Below are 25,205 nucleotides of genomic sequence, written 5' to 3' on the forward strand. Positions count from 1 at the left end.
GAAAGCATTTTCGTTTGTATTTGATAAATATTATCCAATCATAAACTAATTATGCTCAAAAAATTCATCTCGAAAATTACAGTCAAATTGTACAATTAGTTAATATTTTTATCTATATTTAATGTTTTATGCATGCGCCGCAAGATTTGATGTGACGGAGAATTTTTTTTTTGCAAATTTCTTTAGAAACTAAACAAGACCCAGGAAACTAAACAAGGCCTTAACTCATTTCCTATCTTACAAATGGAATTCGACCATTTCACATTAGAGACATATTTGCTAGAATGCCCTACGGATTTTAATTGTTCTTTTATTGTTTCCATACTTTCATTCCTGTTTTACCTCTAAATCTCCTTTCTCCTCCTCATGCACGCGTCAACATTGGCGACAACCCAACCGGGCACTCTAGTTTTGCCCGCCAGATGCCCTGGCTTCACCCAACAACGTTAGCGCTACTCCGTGATTAGTCGCGTGGCTGTGGACACCAGTTCCATAGGGGAGGGGCACGGTAGAGGAGCATGGCGGAGGTGAGGAAGAGGAGGAGCCCATCGGCTCTGGAGAAGGAGCATAGACGTGTTGGGGTTGTGGCCGCGACCTGGCGTGGACGTGTTGAGGAGGCAACAATGTCCGCCTAGAGTTGCTCTGGCCGAGTTCTTTGTCTATTATGATTCTTTTCCATTCATAATCGATTTATGGACTCATAAAAGTCCATAAATCGATTATGAATGGAAAAGAATCATAATGTTTGGTCAGCCAGGGGTAAAACAAGACGGAAAAGATGTCATGGCAAAAAAATATTAAATTTGATAATAAATCTGTCACATGATATTTTAGCAGGTGTGGCTTGTTTGATAATAGCAAATAGACAAATCCCATTTGTAGGATGGTAAAAGAGTGAAGCCCACCTTGCGTAATGACAGAAGGCCTTATTTATTTAGCTGATAAGCTATGATAGAAAGTACTATTGACTGATTTATTATAAAAGAAAAACACTGTTAAATAACTTCTAAAAAGCTCAGACTATTTTCTTACCTCCCGACATTCATCTGCTATATTTACCATAACCGCCATCGCCTTCCTTCCCTTTCGATCGCAACCGCTCCGAGCGAGGACGAGCCCAACAACGCCGCTCCCTTATCCATTGGGTGAAAAGAAAAGGACACGACCATGACACCCTGGCCGTTTTTCCGTAGAAAAATAAAATGAAAAATACGATACCCGTATACATATTTTGGCTATTTTCTCATATACAAATATGAAACTAGAAAAACAGTAAGAATACTACGGATAGCTCATTGCAGGGCTAAGGGCTTCGTGCTGGCTAGCTCGACTCGGATCGATATCCTAATACAAGCTTAAAGTTAAACGTGGCTCGGCTCATTCTCTTGCTCGAGGGAGCTCGTTCAATTCACAAGCTGAAGCTAACTCTGAAGATTTGCATGAGGCCTTGTTTCTCTTTCTCTTCTTGTTTTGCATGAGGCCTTGTTTAGTTCCAAAATTTTTTGCAAAATTGACACTGTAGCATTTTCGTTTTTATTTGACAAATATTATCCAATCATAGAATAACTAGGCTCAAAAGATTTGTCTCGTCAATTTCGACCAAACTGTGCAATTAGTTTTTATTTTTGTCTATATTTAATACTCCATGCATGCGTCTAAAGATTCGATGTGATGGAGAATCTGAAAAATTTTGCAAAATTTTTTGGGAACTAAACAAGGCCTCATGCAAAACAAGAAGAGAAAGTAGCACTTGATTCGATTACAATAAATAAGTAGAAAATGTAGAACAAGCAATTAATCATCTAAAAAAGTGAAAAACTGAGGCTTAGACAGGGGGCATTTTTTCCACCTTTGTTGTTTATTTAGTGGGAGATACATTCTGTCATGGTAGATAGGGTCAAAAGCATGGATTAACTAAAGACCTTGTGCCACACTTAATATAGGGAGGCTGCTTAGGTTTAGGACATGTTTGGATCAAAGGTTTTTTACATGAATTTTGGAGGAATACTTTCCTGAGGAAATGAATCCTATGGATGCGTTTGGAATGAAGGAAAGCTGAAATCCTTTCCACAGGAAAGGGAATGTTTGATGTGCAAAACGTAGGAAATAAAACATCCACCATGACCGAAGGGAAATCTTTCCTCCAGCGCTCCGATGCTCACCCTCTGGCCTAGCTCACTCCCGTTGTTGTCTCTTCCACGAACTGAAAAGAAAATTAGTCAGCGGTTATGGAGGGATCAGCAGCTGGGTGCCTGCACCTGCGGCAACAGGGTGGGGCCGCGGGGGAGATGAGGAGTCCGGGCACGGCTACCACGCGTGGGTTCCGGGGAAGTCGGAGGCGGGGTGGACGAGGATGGAGTCTGCAGCCTCTCCTTGAACTCATGCTCAGAGGACGGAGAGAGAATGAGCCTTGAACTCGTGCGCCGATGATGAAGAGAGGACGAGGAAGAGAGAGGCAACGACCAGGGAGCACACAAGAAGATAAAGAACGTACTACAGTAAAAGGTCAATATACTTGATTGAATTAAATATAAGAATCACCTCAATGTTGGGATGTTTGTAACTGATTTTTTATTTAGGGACATGTGATGATTCAACCATGTTCCTACGATCCAAATAGCTTAAAACATTAATTCCTACGTTTTAGAATCCTGTAGTTTTCACTTTTCACTTTACTTTGTTCCTGCGTTTTTTGTTCATTCCTCTGTTTTGCGTTCCTTTGTTCCAAACAGACCCTTAATTGGTATCATAGGGCCTCTCAACATAGGAAATACTACATGATAGGGTTTTCACTACACATACTCCCATGTTCCTAAATAACGCTCGCTGTTGATGTATGTGTCACAAGTTTGACTTGATTTATATAAAATATGTGCAATATTTATATTTCTAAATAAATTTATTAGAAAACTAGATTTAAAGATCTTTCCAATAATACTAATCATATATCATAAATATTAATATTTTTAATATATATTTAGTTAAAGTTGTTTCTTAAAAAACAAAAACGACAAATATTTAAGAACGGGGAGAATAGGTCAGTATATGCTTCCATTAATATCATTCAATTAATTTGTTAACTTGACAAGACTTGTACTACATGTTTCCTCTTGTTGAAATGTAATCTTGATTTGTGACAGAAACGCAACAGGATCCTGTGTCTTGATACAGTGGAGATGTTAATTGTATCTTTACGAAGTTGATTCAGTTAAATAGTCTCGAGTCGTTGATGACATTCGGTTTAATAAGTAATTAACGCGCCGAACCCCTGTATCTCCCGTGTAGAAATAACATCACTCTCCCGATCGAACTGGCGTTTCGCAACAGGGAACTCTGTCCGTCTTTATCAAATGAACTGGCGTTTCGCACGCCAAAAGACAGATCGTAGTCTCGGGTAAACATTGGGTACAGCCCAGCACACCGATGCACACTCATGCCGTATGACATTCCACACCGCATATCATCATGCTCAATTTCATGTAATTTATATATAATAGGTTTCTAATTCAAGTATATTCAACATATACATCATCGTTTTTGAGCGGGCATATACACCATCTGGTTACGGTCCCTAGCTGCAAAGCCTGGTGGGAGCAGGGAGCTAGCGGGCTCCCACGTTCCACCCCCACCTTGCCACTCCCTTCTCCGAGAATTGAACAGATTGCCGCCATTGTACAACTTACAGAAGAGAGCTTTCTGCCGCTACATGCATCACTTGACCTGGGAATGTATGCATTTCGTACTTACCTGTCTCAAATGCAACAGCTACATGCATCATTTGGACCCGGGAATGTATGCATTTCGTACTTACCTGTCTCAAATGCAAACATGAGGCCTCAACCGGCCTGCCGAGGCATTAAACCAAGGAAATAATCAAGTGATATTGGATCATCCATGCACCATGATAAGTTGTAGTCACTACAGGGCCATGAATTCTATCAATCAGTGGATAAATTGTAGTCACAATACACTGAAAAGACTATTGATTTCCTGAACAGAAGACAATGCCAAATGACATTCCAAAACAACTACATTACAGAAAGTAAGAATTTTGTATACCATAAAGAATTCAAGCAATAATGAAATGACAACATCACAAGCCACAATCTATACCTAATAGAGGTAAGCTTCTCAATCAAGAAATAAGAACAAATAGTTTTTGTGGTTATAAAAAGAAAACGCTTACTAATAGCTCTCAGGCAACACTATAGTTTGTTTACCTGAGTAATTTCTACCAAAATAATACAAAAGCCTTTGCTTTACAAAGTGGCATTATCATAATCTAGTGTGCTTATGCAAAGGAGTATGTCAAATTGGCAATGAACCTTCACATAAAAAAAAAGTAATGAGATTCATAACAAAACAGAGGTTTCCTATGCTGACAATGCACAAACGTTAGATGGTATACAGTGTGCATCTGCCACAACACACACACTCAATTGTCAGGTCAGATATGAGAGAGAAAGATAAGCTACCAAGAAGATCATTCGAGCAACAAAAAAGTCCTAGCAAGTAGCAACGAAAATAGACAAATGACTTGATTAGCATTTAGTAGCCTCTCTTTCAATACCATAAACAAATATTTCACTTGAACTACTCCCTCTATCCCAAAAAGAATGCAACCTGAGTCCTGAAAAATCAAACAATTTCAAAATCGACAAAATCTATATGAAAAGTTACCAACATTTATGATACCAAATAAAATATCATTAGATTGGTTATGAAATATATTTTTAAAACAAACCTATATTTAAAGAAAGTTTGACTCATCTTGAATCTACAATTGCATTCTTTTTGGGACTGAGTCTGTAGCAAACATTCTCAACTTTAATAAAGCACGTTATTTGCAAACTAGGAAGTATTACTTTAGATATATATAAAAAAAGAAAAATATACATCTTTGTTAAGAAATAGACCTGCATCGCCTGCAAATTAGGATGACAACTAAAATCACAATTGTCAATGCACAGTACAAATTATGTCTAAACATAACACAGGTTTATATGGTACAAAAAAGAAAAATAAAAGTGAAAACAGAAAAATAGTAAAATCCACAATCTTTTACAGCAGTCTTGCAAGCCACATGATCGCCTCTTTAAAAACCATACATATAAATCAAGAAACCATTGTCATTAAATACTCAGTGCTTTAAACCGACAGGAAGTCTTTTACAATAGTTTTGCAAGCCTTAATTTGGCCTTTTTGAAAACCTTACAAAGAGAGTAATATCTTAAATACTGCAGTGCTTTAAATCCACATGAAGTCTTTTACAATAGTCTTGCAGCCATAAGATGTCCTTTTGAAAATCGAAATAGTTGTACAAAGCACTGTTTCGTTTTGAAATGATAGGTGGAGGGAACTAAAGTTCCTATGAAAACTTTGACCACAGGCATAATTGAGTAGCCAGAAACAGCTTAAAACAGCAAGTTTATAAGTGCCAATCAGGAACATGTAGAATCATCTGGCCACAGTAAAATAGTTATAACCATCCTGTCAAATAGCAAGATAGATTAAAATAAGTGAAACAGTTCTCAAGAATAGTATTTGTGTACAAAGACATCCTTCCCAATAAAGCATAACTGTAGTTTGTGGTTTCAGCTGTCAGTTCAAAACAAGGCCTTGTTTAGTTCCCCAAAATTTTTCAGATTACCCGTCACATCGAATCTTTAGACGTATGCATGGAGTATTAAAAATAGATGAAAATAAAAACTAATTACACAGTTTGGTCGGAATTGGCGAGACGAATCTTTTGAGCCTAGTTAGTCTATAATTGAACAATATTTGTCAAATACAAACAAAAGTGCTACTATTCCTATTTTGCAAAAATTTTTGGAAGTAAACAAGGCCCAAGTAATACAAAATAGGTATAGGGTCGATGCATACACACTATCTGCATCGCAAACAAAATAGTGCAAATTGGAGACACATGAAAACAATAAGATGTCATGAACCTAATTTATGCTTGCAAAGTGCAAACAAAACTTGCCTGCCAGGCATACTGTACACCAATAACTGGACTAATGTACTACGATGAAGATTACACGTTAAATGGAGGAACCGCAAAATGAGTCACATGAAACTGCAGCACTTGTCACAAACCTCAAATACCTCAAATACATAGATAATGAACTACCAAGGACACTGTACAACCAGATGAATAAATACCTCAAACCTCTAGCTAATAGCACAGCTATCCCATATAAGCAGCAAACAGCAAGACACTAGACAATTATTGAAAAATGAAAATACTTCGATGAAGATAGTAATAGTTCAGGCCATGAATGTAAATTTCAAACACTAATCCCTGACATAGCAATTAGTGTTAAACCTGAAAAGATAACTAAATTTCTACTGGGGGCACACTAATTATCATCATAAGTATCTGGTTAACCAGAAAAAAATATCTAACCATGAAAACAATGCAAATGAAAGATTACTTGTATACAGCAACAATAACGAGGATAGTGGTGAGTCTAACATCTATGGACATGCAAAACCATAAGGTTTCTTTTTATGCAAAACAGAAATCAGAAGTATTTGTAGTTTTCTCCAGTTAGATGCATCTACCAGCCAAATCTTACCTAATGACCCATGTAATTTCTTCCTGGGCCTCCTGAAGCAGCACCCCCATATCCACCGGAACCACCATAGCCACCCATATAACCACCTTGCATCCCCGGCACACCGCTACCACCCAATGCTCCAGTTGCCCCCTGCGGAGGCAACCCTGATCCATTAGCACCGACCCCCAGAATGCTAGTCAAATTCAGCCCAGCCCCCTGCTGGGTGGCAAGCAAAGCTGTCAATGCCTGCCCCAGAGCAGGATCCACACCTGGGGCAGCAGAAATACCACCAGGTAGTGAAGCCAACCCAGGTGCCAGAGGTGACATTGGCTGGACAATACCAACAGTTCCAGGCAGAGAATGACTAGTAGCTCCATAACCAGGAAATCCCTTGCCCCCACTTGAAGCCCCAGCACCAAAAAAGCCTCCAGCTCCTCCTAATTTGTTCGGCTTTGGTCCATCAATCGCCTTCTGGCAGTGCAGCACCACTCCATCAAAATGCTTGTGTGGCTCCTCAAGAGCCTTCTTGGCACTTTCAATGGTCTTGTAGACAAAAAGAGCAAATCCCTTGGGTTTCCCAGTGACCTTGTCAAGCCCAAGCGGACCTTCCTCGATCTCACCATACCTTGCAAAGAACTGAAGCAGTTTCTTTGGATCGATATCTGCACCAACATTGCTGACAAATATCTTTCGTTGTGTATACTCTGACACCGGTGGCAGGTGCAATTGAGCCGGGGCTGGCACAGCGCCAGCGCTGTTGGGCGCACCACCAGGGACAGGGCCAACAGAGGCGAGCTGGCAGGCGGTGCTGCGGTTACCAATCTTCTTCTGGGGCTCGCGTAGCGCGGCTCGGGCACCAGAGCGGTGACGGAAGAGGATGAACCCGTACCCCTTGCACTTGCCCGTGTTGCGATCGGTGACGACCCTGAGGTCCTCGATATCGCCGTATGGACCGAACGCCTCAGAGAGAGTGTCGGTTGTGGCGTCCCAGCCGAGGCCGTGGACGAAGATCTTCCGCTGAGCCGGGTCGGCGTCGGCGACGTGCCGGATGGCAGATAGCACGTCGCCGTGAGCGACGGCAGCGTCGCGTAGCAGCTCGACGAGCTGGTCCTTGGGGAACGAATCCAGGAGCGCCTGGATCGAGGCCGGGTCGCCCTCGCCATCTTCCTCTTCCACTTCCACCTCCTCCTCAACCTCCACCTCCTCCTCGATTTCCTCCTCTACCTCCTCCCCCTCGCCGCCTGCCCCCTGGGGCAGCTTCTCCATGGCCACCTCAGCAGGGGCGAGAACCGCGGATAGACCGGCGGCCTTAGCGGTGGCGGCGGCCGAGGAGGCCTTGGTGGTGGTCTGGGAGGCCTTAACCGGCTTGACGGCTGCCGCCGATTTGGGCTCGAGCTTTCGCTTCTTGCCCATGGCGACGGCGATACGGCGTGGGAAGCCGGGGATTGCGCGCTAGGGTTTCGATGGATTGGGGAACGACTTCGCCGTCTCGTACGGGTAGTTTTTGTTTTGTTTTGAGTGGTCGTACGGGTAGTTAACGGCGGCGGCCGACGGGGCTGTCTGTGCATCCTGTGTCCTGGGCCTGAATACTGTAACAAAAAGGCCCATCAACAGATTTTTTTTTTCTTTTTGTGTGTGTGGGTGGGTGGGTGGGTGTGGGGGGTGGGGGAGCCTAGAGACTAATTTATAAGACAACTTTTTTAAGCATAATTGGTCTATAATTATACACTAATTGCTACAATAATACATGTGTTAATAACAGATCAATTAGACTTAATAAATTTATCTAGCGAAATAGTGACAAAATCCATAATTTATTTTTCTATTAGTATCCGGATACCCTATGAACCACCTCTTAAACCATCTAATATGACACTAATTAAACTTTAGTCCTTACAACCAAACACCCTCTTAGATATTTTAGAAATGGTAAAACTTTTATGTTTAATTTTTTACTGTAAAACTTACATCTATTTAGATACACTGTAAAACTTTAGCCATGCATACACAGCACGACCCCCATGATGTTTTTGGCTAGTTTTAAGCCTCTTGGGTCTCAAATGCCAAATGTTTTGCAGCTCAAGTTTTGCTCCTTTTTGTCAACTAGGTAGCGTGTCCGTACGTTGCTACGGGATAGCTAACATTTTTTATTAAAAATACACGTATCGCACAATAAGATAATAATATTATAATAAAACTTAAATACCAGCTATAAAGTTACATTTAACTTAAAGAAATATAGTTTCTGAAATCAAACATAGTCACGGAGAGCACGACGTTGTAGCCTCACAAATTCTACTTTATAGACCTTTCCGTGATACGACCGAGATAATGTTTAATATCGGCAGGAAGAAATCTTCGATATCCATTTCTTTCGTGCGCTAGTAAATCCACAAATAAGTTCCGCCGCATCTCCATACCATCCTGTCACACAGTTGAGTATATATATATATAAATTTTAGTGTGTGTCGCATGGATAATACTACGTTTTTATGAAAAAAACTTTTATAAAAACTGAGACAAAGTGTTATACTCACGGTATAAATATGTATACTGTAGGATGAGAAATCCACTTAAGTACCTGTATCAAGATTCACGATCAGCAATATATAGAAATAGTTAAACCATAGGTATTTGTTATTGTAAGTGTAAGTGATTTTGAGTTATTTACCCATCTATGTCCTCTACAATGTTTTCTGTCCGTTTAAATTTCCATTTGAAAGCATCCTCATCCCATCTAGGAATATGTTTATTTACTGTGGCCGTGTAGTTGTAGCTAAATCCAAGAGTGTATTTGGCATACATAAGCGCTGGTGTGTCTTTACACCACTCTTCAACAGGTCTAGGGTCAATCATGATAAGCATTTTTTCTCGCTGATCGAAAACATAAAGCATATATTTTCGAAAGGATAGCCATGATAAAAGAAACTGCAAACACAATAATGATTAGAATAGTCTATAGAAAACAATCAATAAAATGATGAGCAAAAGACTTACGTATCTTCATTGTGCTAAGTTGTACTCCATATCCTCACATATACCAATCGCAGCAGCCATTTCGCTCGTTTTGTATTTTTTACGATATTCTAGCATCTTTGTTAAAGCACACATTCTCTAAAAGCAAAGGATGTGGAGAGTCAATATTAGTATCTAACTTGTTTTGTGTTGAAGTTAGGCTCCATGCAAAATTGTACTTACACAAAATCTTAGGTCCATGTGATGCTTTGTAATATTATTGTATTTTTTCACTATATTGTACTATCGAGCCACCTCAAAACGAACCCCTATTTCGAAACAGTTCTCAGGGATGTCTCGATTGCTCATTAACAACTCTTACAGATCCTGAACACTTAGAGCATGTCTCGATTGTACTGAGCATTATTTTAGAAGTTTTTGTGTAACTAATAATTTATTTCCTTATCTACGAACCATTATTACATCATATTTTTCTCTTCCTGCAGGCTGTCAAATAAAGAGCTGTTTGAAAATTTTTATTTTTAATAGCTGCACCCCCGGTCTAAAATTTTACAAGGTATATTTGTTACTTTTGAAACAAAAAGATGTGTATAATATAAATGCATAAATGGCATATTAATGAGATATAATTGTCAGTCCAAAATACACAGTTTTGTATGTGCTTCAAGACTGTGTAACTCCAATCAACATGATTTTAGTTGTCTAACTCACTTGTTTTAGGGTTGTGGACTGTGCAGGAAACGCAAGGGCGAGGGCGACTCCAGGACTTGACAAAACGCAGGATCGATGGCTTCAAGGACGGTCGTCGGGCTGAGGTGCGACGTCCTCGTCGGCTTCAAGGACAGGCGAGCGTGGGCGAGAAAAACTCCAGGACCTAGCAACGTAGGTCGGGCGACGGCGTCGGGCGAGGGCGAGGCGCAGGTCGGCGAGGGCGTCGGGCGAGGGCGTCGGGCGAGGGCAACTCTCCAGACCAGGCAACGCAGTTCGGGCGTCGGGCGAGGGCGTCAGGGGCAACAGGCGTCGGGCGAGGGCGAGGGCGAGGGCGAGGGCGTCGGCGTCGGGCGCCGGGCGAGGGCGAGGGCGAGGGCGAGGGCGAGGGCGTCGGTGTCGAGGCCTGGCAACGCAGGTCGGGCTCGGGCGTCGGGCGTGGGCGACCTGGCAACGCAGGTTGGGCGAGGGTGTCGGGCGAGGGCGAGGCGCAGGTCGTCGAGGGCGTCGGGCGACGGCGGCGGCGTCGAGGGCGAGGGCGAGGGCGAGGGCGAGAGTAACTATCCAGACCAGGGAACGCAGGTTGGGCGTCGAAAGTCGGGTGAGGGAGGACGCTGATTACGGTGGTTTGTTTCCTTACGTAGGATTGGAAAGAAATGTAAATTTTATATCAGAAATCCTATATTTTTCTATATTTTATTTCGCACCCTTCGACATCCCTGTTTATATATTATTCTCTATTGTAAATTTGCATCAGGAATCTTTTTCTGTTTTCTTTTTCAATTTATACTCTTCCACCTCCTACTATAGCTACGGGTGGATTCGCACGTCGGGAGGGGGGAGCGACCCCAAAAAAAGTCGCACCGGTCTTACTTTTGTTCTTTTTAGTTGTAGGAGATGTTGTTTAGATCTATTTTGCCAAAAGACAGGTTGGCCTTGTTTACTTCCAATTTTTTTTTGTAATTTTAAGATTCTCTGTTACATTGAATCTTAAGCACATGCATGGAGCATTAAATATAGATAAAAAATAATTAATTGTACAATTTATCTGTAATTTATAAGACAAATATTTTGAACTTAGTTAGTCCATGATTGAATAATATCTATCCTCTTCTTCTCTACTACTAAATTGTGAAAATTTCAATTTGCCAAAATTTTCCCCGTTCACCCAAGTTTTCTGTCTGCCGCCGCACGTGCCTTCTGTCCGCCTGCCCGCACGTGCCTGGATCTATCCGCACACCCGCGGCAGCATACGAACACCTTCGAGAGGCTTGCCCGCCTTGGGGTTTCTCAGTGGAGAACTAAGCAGCTTTCCAAATCGGTGATGTAGACTAAAACAATAGCACGGATGATGAGACTGAATCGAAACAACCATGGACATTCGAAACATATATATTGAGAAAAAATCATGGGAGCATAGCAGTGCTGGGGCAAAACACGCCATTGCAGCCGTGGACGGAGCTCGGGTGACGACCACCGCCGCCATAGACGGAGCTCGCACGGCCGCCAGCGCCAGCCTAGATCTCCCTTGCGGCTAGCTTAACAAGATTTGTAGGAACTCGTGGTGTACCAACCAGCCAGCATTGCAGACAAACTGAGATTAGCAAATCAATATGACAGATATGCCAATCTGCAGCATGGAAGCGCCATCGATTTGGGTGCCATAGCCATAGGAGAAAGAGAAGGGGCAAAGAGAGGGAGCCGGTGTTGGGGAAGAGAGCACCAAGGGAGGAGCGAGAGGCAGAGATCGACAGACGAGAGGATGAGAGGCAGGGGCGTCGGTGGCCCTTCGGGCGTCCGTGCTTTTCTCCCTATACATCAGTTGCTTTGTTTTTACTTTTTTTCTTTTCTTATTCTTTAGAAACAAATCAGAAACATAAATAACCTATGGTGGAGTGCTAGCATAATCCAAGGTAGCATAATCCAGTGGAAGGCTACCCACTAAGGTTTAAATGTGCACTTATTTTTTCCCGTTGCAACGCACAGACATATTTGCTAGTTTATCAAATACAAACGAAAATGTTACAATGTCCATTTTGCAAAAAATTTTGTAACTAAACAAGACCTAAAACAGCAAAAGTGGCAAAAGAGGAAAATTAAACACCCCTAAACAAATCTCTATCTCTACAACTAAAACATACATAAGGCAATCGTCCACACCACACCACTCCCCTCGCCTCGCCCCCGTTCGACACGTTCAATGACTCCCGTAGCCAGCGGCCAAAACTTTCACAGCGACTCCCCGTAGCCGCCGCCGCCGTCGTATGACTCATCCCTCTCCAGGTTCTCCTCCACCCTAGCCAACCCTCTGAGCAAGCCCGCCGCCGCGCCCACCGCCAGCCCTGTCGCCATTCCCATCTTGTTCTTCTTCTTCTTCCCGCCGGCACCAACGGCGCCGGTTCCGTACCCGGCGGTGGCAGCGAGCTCCCCTCCCTTTCGCCTTCCAGCTCTCACCCGGCTGCCACCGCTCCACCGCTCCCTTTCGCCACCGCTCCACCAACCAAGCCGTCGTGCGCCGTGCAGGGGGCACCTACCTGGACGCCGGAACCCTAGGTCCCGCTCCAAGGGTGGACGCCGAATCGTGGCTGGCCATCTCGAGCGAAGTGAGCTTCCCAAGTCAGCCATCTTCGTGACGCAGAAGGTACTAGATCGAGATGGGCAAAGCTTCTTTGCGACCTCTATGTTGCCTCCATCACAGAGGCCCTCCCGCCGTCCCCTCCTTCCGCTCTGCCGCCATGGTTCCTTTGCTCCTCGCCTTCGCCCCATGGGGCCGCGTCCCCTGCCCCACCATGCTCCACGCCGCCGCCGGCCCAACGACATGCCAGTGTGCCACCACCACCCCGCACAGCTCGCGTGTTGCCTGCCCCGCCCTGTCCTACTCCGTGCCGCCATGGGTGTAGGGAGCTGTGCTGCTGTGAGATCTTTCCGGGAGGTGGCGACCGTTGCTCCTCGCATCAAGGGCATTGGTGAGCAAGCAGATCCCGTCGTAACCTTCTTCCTCACTAGTTTCTCAATAATGGAGTCCTGACCATAATGGCTCCCTCACTTGGTGTTGAGGAAAAACCTAAATGTTGCTTGTGTTACTGCTCCCAACCTGCTCACCAAAATGTTTCTCTCGGGTGTCACCTTGGTAGGATGCAAGTATTATTCCTGCTAATTTTGATCCCTTTCAAAGATTATCATGCGTACATGTGGTCATGTGCACACTCATGTCCTTTACTCCTTTACTGGATCTGTGCCTGCAGTTTTGAAAAATTGCTTACGTGCTGATTTGAACTTGCATTAGGGGCATGCTGATGTTGAAATTGAAGTTTCCTTACCATGTAACCAGCAGCAGCATCAAAATAGGATAAGAATGATTTCTCATTTTAAGATTTAATAATTTGGTTGTCAATCTAATCCAGATCCGTTGTTGATTAGAGTGCTTTGTGTTGCCTTGCTAAGGGCCCCTGTGGAATTCTTCGATCAATAAAAATCTTTCTCTAGAATTTCCCACCAAAAATTTTTAGGCAATTAGTGATTGGGGGCTGCTGATATGAGTTACTGAAAGATCTGCTTACCTTTGCATGCTTAATTCTCTGTGTGAGGTGTTTTTTGTAACAAGGATCAATTTCCTGTTGAATATTTGAAAATTGAGTATAAGATAATTATGTTGTGCTCCATGGTTAAGATCTTTTAACTCTTTCTCAGTCATACTAGATGCATATTTCAACTGGGCTTCATACTAGAAATTATATCTTAGCAATTGAACAGGTGAATTAGGCCTGATAATAGTTACATCAGCACTACTCCTGAATCATGATGTGTAAAGGGGAATCAATATCACTTAATTGCTTTGGATACATGAGAATTTTGGTATGACTATAGTTTGTATTATTCTACCTTCTGCTTCTAGATATTACATCTTAGAGAAATCCAATGTTTATAAAATATTGGTTTCTTGCTTTGCAGCAGAGTTAGTATCTAACACTTCACATGGGTTAGTTAGTATCACATAACGTACTGGATTGCAAATTGCTTTAAATATTGTAGATAACAGGTGACAATAATTTATTAAATGGCAGTCTTTAGTAGGAAAAAATGAAAAGGGCACAAAATGCTAATATGGTTGTTGTCAATTTTTTATCCTGCAAATTAGTGAGTACTCAAGTTCCAAGATAATGAGTTAGTACATAGTGCTTGCTGGTGCCACTACTGCAACTATAGGGCATTATTAGGCATTTGGATATCTGCAGTGTTATCTCTGCCAGTACAGCCAACATTTTCCTTATTTTTTTGTTACCTAAGGAACCAACCTTGCTTGGGGGATACACCGTCTGAATCCATGCACCAATAGTTGAGTGTTGACATGCAACGATCTCATAAAAAGCATAAACTAAAGCACGATCTGCCCACAAACAAGTAGTCAAGTATGTGAAATAATGGTCATTCCCTGAATATTTTCAAGATCATAATTTTATTGTTTAGTGATCATATCTGCTTGCAGAATTTCACTTCTACTTACAACTACAAATTTCTTGAAATAACAAAACATAGACTTCACTTTTTTTCTACTTTGGATCATCTTGAGTGGTAGAATATTTTTTCTGTTTCATAAGATCATAAGAGAAGCTGCTCTCTGTGTGATCGAAACATATTTTTTCTTGGTTCCTTTTTTTTATTGCAACAGCCGGCATACCTTGGTTACAGGTACTTCTATATGTCAGCTTTGGAGCTGTGTTGCCCTGGTCCATGGAATTGCCATCGACCAGATCGGGGAGGGGGAACAATAAAGATGGAGGTAAGAAGGAAGGAATATGTTGTAGCTCTATTTGCCTGCAGTGCTCACTACTACTGTTGAAGTCTAGCAACAGCAACTGTGAACTCTAAATGAAAATTTTTAGCTTAATTTATTTCAGGAAGCCTGATTGGTCACTAGAGCCATGTCAAATTTCTAACTAAACCAGATTTTTGAGTTGCTAGCTACATTTTTGAGCTCTTTTGCATATGAACAAAACATATTTAGAGCTGAAAGCTATCATTTTGCCAAGCAATTTGATTTCATGCTTTGAGCTTCAAAATGGTCTGATGAAATGATCAGTCATATATATGTTTTAAGTAGGTCCTGAACATAGTATACTGTGATGTTTGAGTAGCTCCAAAATTTACTGATTGGCATGGCTTCAGCCTGTAGGTGTGTAGGTCTTCAGTCTTGGCATGCAGCTTTGCATCAATATCTCCCATCCACATTGCTCCTTCTCGGTATTATTTTGTTTAGAAAACATTTTATATACAGAGAAGGTGGTGAGGCAATGTTAAGTGTCATGCAAGATTCAGAGATTTCACATTTTCATTTACCCTGAAAGAATTGCTATTTCAACTACATTGACTATGCTTTTAGTGTACTTGCACATTCTGCTTTACTCATGTACATTTTTACTACAACATGTGAAATAATCATGTTCAGTTGCTCATATTACAAAAGCAGTTCTCTTAAATTCAGCTTACTTTTCCATTGTTATTCTCAGCTCTATCTCTTAGATTCACTTTTGTAGCCAATCCTGAATAATTATTTTACGTTCAGAAAAGTGATTCTACAGGCAACGCCTAGGCGTCTAGACGACTCCCTAGCGCCTTGCAAAATGCTCGCCTAGGCGGGCAAGGCGGACGCCTAGACGTCCAGGCGGTGGCGCATTGTCATGCCTCGCCTTTACGCCTTAAGAACTATGGAGTGTAGTATGCAATCTGTTTTTAAATTTATCTGCACCCAACTCACTACATGCATCAAACAATGCACTTAGTGAATTCACCTGGATGCAACTTTTGCAAATAACTTATCTATAAGGTCTTTTCTTTGTGAGCAAATTGTAAGCATCAAGCTTGTCAAGAAAACTACAACAGTCAAATTATTTATTGCACGGGCAAATAAAATGACCTTATTATGTCTTGGCTTGTAATTGATTATCTATTAGCAGGTTTTAGCAAACATCAATGTGAGCTTACAGTAAGAGGGCTCCTGACCTTATTATGACTTGGCTTGTAACCGATTATCTATTAGCAGGTTTTAGCAAACATCAATGTGAGCTTACAGTAAGAAGGCTTCTGATTCGATGGGCCCTAGGAGGGATGTAAACCGCTGCTAGCAAGGTCAAAACTGCCACACAAGTGCAGGAGAAAGGGAGGGTGGCCGTAACATATGGCTTCTGGAGGAGGGCGACATCAGTAGTTTGAGAAGCCAAGCTCCCAGAATGTATGTTTGTGATTGCAAGATCAAAGGAAAAACTTGAGTGGAAGCATGGCAAGCACCATGCGTGCTACATATTTGCAAAGCTGCTTTTTTTTCTTGCTTGCTTGAAAAATGGCAAAATATATAAGTAGCTTCTGGAAATAGTTATGAGATTACATCAGTAATTTACTTTTTACAATTAGAGTTATCATTTGATCTCTTTAAATACTAGAAGATATATAGTTTTAAACCCGTAGCAACGCACGGGCATGAACCTAGTGTATATAAGTATACGATTGTCGTTCCTCAAAAAAAAAAGTATACAATTGTCCTTTAAGCTCCAATTTGCGTTTGCTCGTTCCTTTGATTCAATTCAACATTCTTTTTTTTTTGCGAATTAATTTGATTCAACATTTATTTTTTTTCCACGAAAGCATAACTAAAAAATATATACCTCTTTGCCCCTGGGAAGTCGTCTTTTGGATAACCATCGTTGGTAAGATCAACAAAATTGAAATACTAGTGTGAGGAAGGCACATTCCTACTTCCTTCTCTTTAATTAGTTCATCGAAATCCTCTACTAGCCACTAGTTTCAAAGCAAAGATATCTAGACTGGTCAGTGTTTCCATAGATGATAGTGGTAAGCGCAAAGCACGACAGAAAATTAGGCTATTGAAATGTTTTAATATTTAGCCAAATCATATACCTCATCTAACTAGCAAAAAGATCAAATATGGTTAAGTGTTTGGATGGGGCTAAAAAATGGTCGTGTGTGTGAGGCCACAAGGCCATCTTCAACCTCGCATGCACACCTCCCCCCCTTTCTTCCTCCTTGTTAGTGGTCGTGTTAGTATCTTGTCCTCGCCCTTGTTGTCGTCCGCTACACTATGGCGGTGCGCCGGCCAAGCCTTAGCGCACCCGTGGCGGCCGCCTTCTCGACCACCTCACCAGAGCCCGTCCTCATCAGAGCTCCCCTATCCCTATCTGGTCCAGCTACCTCCACCGTCGCCAGGGCTCCTAAACCCTAACAATCCTCTAGTCATCCCCACCGCCTCGTCGGCTTTCCTCCCGCAAACCTTTCCGTCTAAGCTCACAAAAGTTGGGAAATATGAGAGAGAGAGAGAGAGTGAAAGGTCCTTGTTTGGTTTTGGTAATTGAGTGACAACTTAGGTGGACTAATAGTGTTTATGTGAGATACACAGGAGATTAGTCCATAGGTGATTATGTGATGATGGAGGAGCTCATTGCATATGAGACATGACATGGAGTCATGTGACCAAGGTGGAGAAGATCAAGATGAGGCTTGGCTTGATGGACCGGTTGCAAGAGTGAAGGGCAAGTCGGAGGCTTTGAAGCGAGGGACCGCGTGTGACGGTGAAGCTTGAGCAAGACTTGGCGCCGATGGACCGAGGCAACGGTGAAGAGCAAGTGAGGTCAAGATCGATGAACCAATACGGTCACGTGATGATATGAAGTGGATCATATCTTTTGGTGATTGGTTGGTGCATGTGTTGCATCAACATTGGAGGAGATGGAATGGAAAGCGCAAGGCAAAGGTATAACCTAGGGCATTTCCATTTCACCGGTCATAGGTGTGTAGAGAAGTTTATGACCGGATTTAGGATAGATGGCCGTACTATCAAGAGGGGCAAACTTGTTTGCATATCGGTCATCTAGTGCCACTTGAGCGATCTAACTTTGCATACGTGTTAGGATCGAGTGGCGTGGCAAGTTTGAAGAGGCTAACTCCTTTGGGAAAATGTTTGTGAAAATGCTAACACACTTGCACATGGTTGTGTACACTTGGTGGTGTTGGCACATTTACAAAGGAGGTGGTGTTCCTAGGGTTGAGAGAGGTGTGAGTTTCTCTCTCCGTGTTAGATTCGGCGCTTTTGAGAAAATTAAGTGCATATTTTCTATTGCACCGGTGGGAAATTTGGAGAAGTCGCGAGACCGGACGCTGAGTGCAGAGGCACCGGACGCTGGTCTAGAGCGTCCGGTGTGGTGTCTGTGGTGCAGGTGTGCACCGGACGCACCGGAGTGAGTCCGGTGCTCAGCGTCCGGTGTGCGGGCGGTTTGGCGACCCTCTCTGTGCGTGAGTCCGGTGAGCACCGGACGCTTAGGGTGCGTCCGGTGGCTTGCGTCCGGTGACCGTGCGAGTTTGCGGAGCTCTCTGCGCACGAGTCCGGTGAGCACCGGACGCGTCCGGTGTGGATTTGTTGAGCGTCCGGTGGTGCTGTGTCAGGCGCGAGCGCGAGGTAGCCGTTGGCGGCAACGGTCGTTTTCAAACGGCTAGTGACACGTGGCCGACGCCTGAGCACCGGACGCTGGGAGTTGAGCGTCTGGTGGCTCCCTGTGAGCGTCCGGTGCCCACGTGTTTTGCCCAGTGAAGGGGCAACGACTAGTTTAGCCCTTGGGGCTATAAATAGAAGTGGTGGCCGGCCTTGGCTGGTGCTGAGCACCCTTGGGACTTAGTGTCCATGCTTGGGGAGTGCTAGGAAAGCCTCTAACTCACTTGTGCTTGCAAGAGTGCGAATCAATAGCGAGTGAGTGATTCTAGTGCGTTGCATTGAGAGATTGCATCGAGTGGCACTAGGTGTTCGTGTTGCAAGCTGGTGGTGCTTGTTACTCTTGGAGGTTGCCACCTCCTAGACGGCTTGGTGGCTTGTGACTCCGTCGAAGCACGCAAGGAGATTGTGCGGTGCTCCGGAGAAGAGATTGTGAGGGGTACGGTGCTCACCCCGCGGGGATCGCGAAGAGCAACTCTAGTTGAGCGAGGCGTGAAGAGCGACAAGTGGTCCGGCCGGGTCAAGTGCTAGAGCTTGTGGTAAGCACTCCACGTGGGAGAGTGTGACTTGCGGGTCACCACTAGCAAGAGGACCGGCGGCAACCTTGGAGCTTGTCTCAACGGGGACGTAGCTTGGTGGCAACCAAGTGAACCTCGGGAGAAAATCATCGTGTCAACATTGTTCTTCCCGTTGGTTTGCAAAGTCCCTAACACAAGCTTGTTCTTACATTCATATACTTGTGCTTGTGTAGTTGCTCTTGTAATTAGTTAGCTTTTGTAGCTTGCTAGTTACCTTCTTGCTTGTGTAGCTAGAAGTAGTTCCCTTGCGTGACTTTTTTGGTTTGTGTAACCTTGTTAGTCACATTGCTTGGTTTGTGTAGCTAAGTAAATTGCGCTCTCTAATTTGGCATTAGTTGCCTTGTTATTGAGCTTGCTAGTGAGCTTAGGAGCTTTGTGCTTTTGCTTACTAGTTTGTGTAGGAGCTTCCCCGGTTTGCAAAGTACTAGTTGCATAGGTTTGTGTGACCTTGCTCCTAGAATTGTTTAGGTGAGCTCTTGCTAAGGTAGCACCTTGCTTGCTTGTTTAGGATCTTTTCAAGGTGCTAGAAAACTTAGATAGAGGGGTGTAGTCTTGGCTAGATCGATAGTTTTAATTCCGCATTTGTTTCGGTTAGCCGGCGCAATAAATTTTAGAAAGGACTATTCACCCTCCTCTAGTCCGCCATCTCGACCCTTCAGAGAGCTGGTCGGAACCCTAACTCAGAGTTCTAGGATGACGATGAGGAGGAGATGGCCTATCACGTTGGATCCACCGAATCTGCCATGGCCGACGTGGGCGAGGTAGGAGCTCGACGCAGGCACAAGCGTGGGGAGCGTGGAAAGGAGCTCACCCGTTGCTGCAAAGAGACAGAGAGAGGAGGGAGGCAGGGCGTGAGTCTGTGGATGTGAGTGTGCGCATGGGCTAAATAAAATATGTCCATACATATTAAAATTTTTATTAGCGAACATCCTTATTTTCTTTATTGTCAAGGTTTTTTCTTGTCATCTCAGGCTACCTGGTTCCCTCACTATGATAAGGGCTAGCTTGTCCTAGTGAGACAAGATGAGGGTATTATGTATAGGCTTGTTTTTTGTCTCTATTAATTTGATTCAAATATGTGCAGTACAATTTATCTATATTAGGTTACTCATATACGTTCTTCTATAGACTTGTACAATGTTCAAAGTATATCAAAATACAACATTAGTTAGTACACCTGTTTTAGTTGTATTAAACAATGCAAATTTCCTCAAAAAGATACCAATTGATTAGACAAATAAATATGAAATATATTCTCACATTCGCTACATCTGCTAAAACATAAAGCCTCTAATAGACCATACAACCATAGAGAAGACTACATGCCATATAATGTAAACAACGAAATATTATTTTACCAAACATATCTTGCATGTATGGGACAACCAAACATCAAGAAATTACATATTGCCTTGGATTATGCTATATAATATCTAATAGAAGCTAAGGCTAATGCAAACAACCAATCACCATATATACCTATATACTTGACCTTGATTGATTAGGGAGAAAGCGAATACCTTCCCCGCTCATATATCCTTAACTGAGGAGGCAACAACTATACAAGTCTCTCTTCAATACTTTTCAACAAAATATGATCAGATTTAATATTTAGTTTGAAAGTAGTAAAGTTGTATTTCTCTTAAAATATACTTCGCTTTAAATTGATTAAATCTCTTTGAACAAGAATAACCAAAGAAGTATGATGTCTTTGAGAGATTTTAACCATAAATTTCTCTAATTGTAATCAATTCCCTTTGAGAGATTTTAATCAATCCTCTGTTCTTAAAGAGAACGGGAATAACTGAAGAAGTACGATCAGAGATTTTAACCATAAATTTCTCTAATTTTAATCAATTCCGTTTGAGAGATTTTACTCAACCCTCTGTTCTTAAAGAGAACAGGAATAACCGAAGAAATACAATGTCTTATAATATATTTACTCTGGTTTAAATTGTAAACCGTCTTAGATTTTCTAGATACACAGTCTTTAGAGTTTGATTAGTTACCTACATTAGCCCATGGCCAACCTTGTGCAATGCAATTTGCCGATGATTTTTATGTATTAGACAATGTAAATTTGCATAAATCGTTGAAAACATAAAAATAAAATATTTCACATTCTTTACCTTCACTATAAATCTGAGAACTCAACATATAAGGTGACTATATGCAACAAAATATAAACAAACACAATTTTATCATACAGGACAACAAAACACAAAGACACTATGTATGTTTATGCTGACTATTAGATTGTGTTGCATTAGGTCTAATGCAGACTAAGCCTAATATAGGCAACGATAATGTATAGTTACTTAGTTAGAGCTACATAGCCAAAATCAAATAACTAAAAAGTTTAAAACTATATACATAGAAAAGTTAAAACGACCAACAATTTGAATACAATTTGAAATAGAGGAAATATTTCTATGGTATCAAATTTGTTGGAATTTGAAAATACATTAGAAAAAATAATGATTGAAGGCGACATCCATGACCATGTCTTGACCAGAGTATGTATGGGTGTGTTTCGTTCATTTCTTATCTGAGCCTGGCTAGCCAAACTAAGGCTGGCTAGCCTAAGCCTGTCTCTACCAAGCCAACAGCCATTTGTTTGGTTGCATTCGCTGCGGAGCCTGGCTAGGATAAATTCATGTTTGGTTAAGTGGTTTGGTTTGTATATAGTCACCTCTTCCTGGAGAAGGTGAGTTTACCTTTCTTTGAAGCATTCTCTCGAGCATCTTGACACAAGCATCTTGGACGTCGCGGTGTTCTTCCATGGCGGCTGGTTCTGCCTCGGATGGTCACCTGCGGCGCCCAGCCGCTGACCAGGAGCCCCCTGTCCTTGACGTGGTCCTCGAACCCCTCGGTGAGCCACGCCTGCACGTCGGCGTTCGAATTGGCCTCCTTGATGGCCCAGACGAACGGCCGCTCCGACGCCTCGAGGCTGCAGCCGAGCTCAATGACCTACTTCACCAGCAGGTGCGCGAGGCTGCCGAAGCTGATGTAGAGCACGGATGACGGCCGGGCGTCTAGCCACGACACGAAAAGCCCAGCGTCGACGTCCAGGCGGTTTCCCCTGCTGGCCCTGGTGTGCGCGTCCAAGCCGCCGACGGAGGCGCACGTCGGCCCGATGGTCCACATCTTCCGGAGGTGCATCTTGGACGTCGCGGTGTTCTTCCACGGCGTCCTCGCCGGAGGGAGCCTGGGCGGCCTGAAAGCCCTAGTTTGGTTTTGGATAATTGATGAAACCCTTGTACTAACCTCTATGCTAAGTGTGTGTAGACTTAATGAGGTTGGTACATGTCAAGTGATGGAGCAAGTGATGATCATGGTGATGATGGTGATGACCACAAGATGATCAAGTGCTCAACTTGGAAAAGAAGAAAGAGAAAAACAAAACCCTATGGAGATCAAGGCAAAGGTATTGCTTAGGGTTTTGGTTTTGGTGATCAAGACACCATAGAGGGTGTGATCACATTTAGGATAGATAGCCGTACTATAAAGAGGAGAATTCTTTGGCTAAGCGGTTATCAAGTGCCACTAGGTGTCGTGTTATTGTTCATGAGCATGTATTTAGAACCTAGTGAGCTAACTTAACTCCTTCAAAGAAAATGTTTGTGAAAATGCTAACACACGTGCACACTTGTTGGTACACACGTTGTGGTGTTGGCACACTTTGAGAAGGAGGTGGAGTTTGAAGGGTAGAGAGAGGATGGGTTCCTCTCTCCCTCCCGCCTCGCAAGCTCGGCGGGATTCAGCGCTTTTCGAGAAAATGAAGTGCATATTTTCTATTGCGCCGGTGGGAAATTTTGGAGAAGTCGCGGGAGTGTTTCTCGCTGAGAAAACACTCACCGGACGCTGGCCACTGAGGCATCGGACGCTAAGTCTGAGCGTCCGGTGCAGACAGTGTCTGGCCCAGCTAGGGTAAGGCACTGGACGATAGGCACCAGACGCTGGCTTGAGCGTCCGGTGGTGCGCGTCCGGTGTACGGGCGTTTTACGACTCTCTCTGCGCTTGAGTCCGGTGAGCACCGGACGCTACCGGTACTCAGCGTCTGGTGACCTGCGAGTTTGCGGAGCTCTCTGCGCACGGGTCCGGTGCCATCTTGCTCAGCGTCCGGTGCACTACAGGTGACCGTTAGACTCTGACACGAGAAGTTCAAAAGGCGACACGTGGCTGACGTTGGAGCACCGGACGCTGAGTCTGAGCGTCTGGTGCCCCTTTAAGAGCGTCCGGTGACCCCGCGTTTTGCCTAGTGAAAGAGCCAACGGCTCTATTTGCTTGAGGGGCTATAAATACGTGTTTGGCCGGCTTGGGGCTCACCCTCTTGGCATTTTAACATACTTGACATCCTTGTGAGCATAACCAAACACCTCCCACTCATCTCCTTCACAGATTATACATCTTTGTGAGATTGGGAGTGATTCCAAGTGCATTTGCTTGAGTGATTGCATCTAGTGGCACTTGGGAATCGTTCTAGCTGCGGTTTTCTTATTACTCTTGGTGGTTGCCACCACCTAGACGGCTTGGAGCAGCGGAGGAGCTTTGGCACGAGTTGGTGATTGTTCGTGGCCATCTCCCGGTGATTGTGAGGGGTCTTGTGCCTTCCCCGGCGGAGAGCCGAAAGGTAACTCTAGTGGATTGCTCGTGTCATTGAGTTACCTCACTTGTGGGTAGGTTCTTGTGGTGTCCTAGTAAGGACGAGGTTCGTGCTACACCTCTTAGCCATCGAACCACCAAGTGTTGGTCGACACAACGGGGACGTAGCGTGCCGGCAAGCACGTGAACCTCGGGAGAAAAATTGTGTGTCTCCATTGTGATTGTTCATTGGATTTCTCCTGGTGATTGGACTTCATATTATTGATTGGTTCATCCCCTCTTCGCGGCGGTATAAAGTTCAAACCATCTCTTTTACATTCCTGCAAACTAGAGTAGCTTACTTACTTATATAGAAACTTTAGGTAGCTCTCTAGTGTAAGTAGTGACATAGCTCTTGTGTGCCTAGTGATCTTAACAACTAGAATTGTTGGATAGGTGGCTTGCAAACACCCCTTTAGAGCTAGAGCAAAAAGCTTCGCTTTGTTATTTACTAACCTCATGCTCTAGTGAGTTTGTAGAATTTTTAAATAGGCTATTCACCCCCCTCTAGCCATATTAGGACCTTTCACGGCCACGGTGGTGAATAAGGGGTTGAGGACGCGCAACCGCCGGCGGGGGAAGGAGTTGCAAGCGGCCGGGCGCACAACCGCAACAGCAGATGCGGAAGCAGGCCAGGGCCTGAGCGAGCCGAAGCGGGAAGGCGACGCCGCTGCACTACCGCTCGCCTGGTCAAGCGATTTGCCGCCTCGCGGGAGCCAGGGGACCGTCGAGCCCGTGCCGGCGTCCGCGAGGAAGCTCGTGCAGGACTGGGTGACTGGCGAGGATGAGTGGCGGCGCGGCGGCGGAGCCAGGGGACCGGCGGGGCTGTGCCGACGTCCGCGAGGAAGCTCGTGCAGGGGCTCAAGGAGATCTTCAACCGTCCCGACACGGAGATCTACGCGGCGCTGCGGGAGTGCGACATGGAGCAGGGAGGAGACGGGGAGGAGTAGGGAGGAGGCGCTGCGGGAGTGCGACATGGAGCAGGGAGGAGACGGGGAGGAGTAGGGAGGAGACGAGGAGCGGTGACGGGAAGCCAGCCAAGAGCTGGCCCTGGCCTGGCTTGGATCGAACGACCGATTTGGCCGTTCAATCCTGACCAGGCCCCAAGCGTACAGCTGGCTTTGGTTAGCCAGGCCCCAGGCCCAGTACAGCCAACCAAACACCCAAAAACTGGCCCAAGTGAGCCATGGCCAGACTAGGCCACCAACCAAACACACCCTATGTGTTCATGTATAGCTTCAA

The 25,205-nt window shown here is 44.0% G+C and overlaps 2 protein-coding genes across 4 annotated transcripts; one reads left to right on the forward strand and one right to left on the reverse strand.

The window, feature by feature from the left end:
- LOC8074505 (UBP1-associated protein 2A) lies at positions 5,110-8,080 on the reverse strand. Its single transcript, XM_002457571.2, has 2 exons — positions 6,582-8,080; positions 5,110-5,490 (listed from the first exon to the last, which is right to left on the reverse strand). The coding sequence occupies exon 1, from the start codon at positions 7,974-7,976 to the stop codon at positions 6,582-6,584; it is 1,395 nt and encodes a 464-aa protein (XP_002457616.1). The 5' UTR covers positions 7,977-8,080; the 3' UTR covers positions 5,110-5,490.
- Positions 12,419-16,678, forward strand: LOC110433430. Of its 3 annotated transcripts, none has more exons than XR_002450858.1 (3): positions 12,419-13,213; positions 14,937-15,027; positions 16,288-16,678. XR_002450858.1 is itself a non-coding variant. In XM_021455561.1 (3 exons), the coding sequence occupies exons 1-3, from the start codon at positions 12,928-12,930 to the stop codon at positions 16,255-16,257; spliced, it is 453 nt and encodes a 150-aa protein (XP_021311236.1). In that variant the 5' UTR covers positions 12,419-12,927; the 3' UTR covers positions 16,258-16,678. The 3 variants fall into 3 exon arrangements, 2 of the variants coding, with proteins under 2 accessions (XP_021311236.1, XP_021311235.1); XM_021455561.1 differs by having other exon boundaries at positions 14,917-15,027; positions 16,202-16,678; XM_021455560.1 differs by having other exon boundaries at positions 14,917-15,027.

This window comes from Sorghum bicolor, chromosome 3, assembly GCF_000003195.3.
Source record: "Sorghum bicolor cultivar BTx623 chromosome 3, Sorghum_bicolor_NCBIv3, whole genome shotgun sequence".
Classification (NCBI taxonomy): domain Eukaryota; kingdom Viridiplantae; phylum Streptophyta; class Magnoliopsida; order Poales; family Poaceae; genus Sorghum; species Sorghum bicolor.